Here is a 2,380-nt window from a genome sequence, read left to right on the forward strand (position 1 = left end):
GAAGAAGACTGACAAGCAATGATAGTGAGCATAGCTATAAACATAGTGGATGGAGTGCACAAGGAGCCTTGTTCCTGTAGAAGGTTGCTGGCCTCTTCAGTCAAGGGATTTCAGCCGTCCTCAAGTCGGTGGTTTGGTTGTCCTTGTTGATCTAGCGAGCAGGCGACGTCATTGGCGATGGGCTTCCCAAAGTGTCAGCGAGTTGAAGGGCTGGATCAAGGGGTCCATCAGGGCCGCACTTGATGGTGGTGTCGGTGTCTAAGGGTCCCTGTTTGGGCGCCAGATGTTGGGGTCCAACCCCAGCAGGTCCAGGGGTCCCCAAAGGCATGGATGGAGTCGGCGAAGAAGGAATGACACAAAGGCAGCGTTCAGTTGATCATCATAGCCAGGTTCCATCTGCCAGGTTCTAGCCAGGATCTCCAGCCAGGTTCTGTCGCAGATCCAATTCTTACTGCAAAATTAAAAGTGTCTTTAATGAAAGCCATGAGGAATCCTCAGATCTCAGACAGAAATGGTATAAAGCAATGTCAATACCATTTGTTATGTGTTCTTACTGAACTCTGAAATTCCTTAATTGAGGAGCACATCTCTAGTATACTGACAGAATTAGACCTTATTAGTGGCTGCATTTAATTGTTTGGAGAAGACACTTTGTAAATTTTAAGAAATGGTAGGAATTTCCCAAAACCTTCACTAGAAGGTGAAGGAAACTGGTTCCAAGTCAGACAGGAAGTTAGTAGCAGAACTAAGATATGAACCTAGACTGATCCTACTATCTCATTTGGAGGCCTCCTTATTGTTAGGCTAGTAAAATATTACCTCATATTCACATAACTCTAGGTCCACACCAAGTCTGCATGTACAGTCTCTTCTTTCGGCCTCTCAATGACCCTGTGTGCTAGGGACAATAAATGCAATTGTTCTCTCTTCCAGGATAAGAAGATTGCAACTCAGGAAGATACATAGTAGTCTATAACAAAGTCAAGATTACCCTAGCCTGACAGAGCATCAGTCCATGGAATGAAAGATCCATGGCTTGATTCAAGTCAAAGGCACGTGCCTCAGTTGCAGGCTTGATCTGTAGGTGGAGAAGGCAACCAATAGATGTGAGATCTCACATCAATGTTTCTCTGTCTCTGCCTCTCCATTCCACTCTCTCTAAAAATCAATGGAAAAATATCCCCGGGTGAGGATTAACAACAAAAACAGTCAAGATTAGAACGCAGCTCTCCCTATTCTCTCCACCATGCCATCGTGGTTGGTGCTTTCCATTAATTAACTTTTGAAAACAAGTTTGAGACACCAGAATTAAAAGGACAGTTCAGCTTATTAAAAATAAATAATCATATCCCTAGATGATTTGGATCAGTGGATAGAGCGTTGGCTTGCGGATCAAAGGGCCCCGGGGGTTTGATTCCGGGCAAGAGCACATACCATAGTCACAGGCTCCTCCCGGCCCTGGTCCGGGCTCCTGCAGGGTACAACCAAAAGACGATCGACGTTTCTCTCTTTCTCTGTCTTTCCCTCTCTCTCTAAAAACAAACAAACAAAAATCCTCGGGTGAGGATTAACAAAAAAATAAATGAATGATTACTTATTTTGTATGTAAAAAAAAATGAAATATTCAAATCTCTCTGACCCCTCTCCTGCTAGGAACTTAAATGTTAAACTGAGTTCTCTAGTTGTGCACAAATCCACAGCAATTTAGACTTTGCACTGCTAGGGAACTACTTTCCTAACAATTGTATCTTAATCAAATTGAATAAAAAATGTAAACACATGAAATGGAAGGGAAGAAACTGTCTGTACTCCTCCCTTCTGGCCACATTTGTCTCTATTTTCATGATCGAGTTTCTCAAGCCAGGGGCACAGGGCCAAAACTATTTGGAATGGCAAATACCACAGAACACCTAACAAGCGCAGCCTCCACAGAAGCGGAGCGACCTGAATTCCAGCCTGATTTACGCCCCAGTCTCATCCCGGTGTTGCCCTAAGCAGCCACCTAAACTCGAGGTGGTTTCGTTCATAGTAGTACGAGGTAAGTGCGCACAGATGAATTTAAATGTGTGATTGTACTCACGCTTGGCATACTTAAATCCATAAATGTAAACTTAAAACAATAAATGTATATACTGAGTTTACTTCCTCTGAAGTCACGTGCTTCTCCCCTTCCCTGTGACACTCGGGAGCCTCCTTGGGGGGACCCGGGCTGGGCTTCTCTGAGCGCAGCACAAGTCAGTCGGAGGCCTGCCTGGCTAAAAAAAAGGCAGGCCCCGGGCACTTGACTCTGCGCCCGGGACAGTCCCTAACCATTCCTAATTCGGGGCGGCCCGGCCACCTGTTCCCGGCAGCCAATGGGAGGGAGGGGGGCGGGGGGTGG

The 2,380-nt window shown here is 45.6% G+C and overlaps 1 protein-coding gene across 1 annotated transcript in view; it reads left to right on the forward strand.

Annotated features, from left to right (window-relative positions):
- The first annotated feature begins 1,889 nt into the window (after positions 1-1,889).
- The window catches only part of GATM (glycine amidinotransferase (L-arginine:glycine amidinotransferase)), a 15,714-nt gene continuing 15,223 nt past the window's right edge, over positions 1,890-2,380 (forward strand). The window contains exon 1 of the mRNA XM_005877572.2: positions 1,890-1,982. Coding sequence (XP_005877634.1) covers positions 1,890-1,982 — 93 coding nt within the window. The remainder of the gene's footprint in view (positions 1,983-2,380) is intronic.

This window comes from Myotis brandtii, unplaced genomic scaffold (assembly GCF_000412655.1).
Source record: "Myotis brandtii unplaced genomic scaffold, ASM41265v1 scaffold521, whole genome shotgun sequence".
NCBI lineage: Eukaryota > Metazoa > Chordata > Mammalia > Chiroptera > Vespertilionidae > Myotis > Myotis brandtii.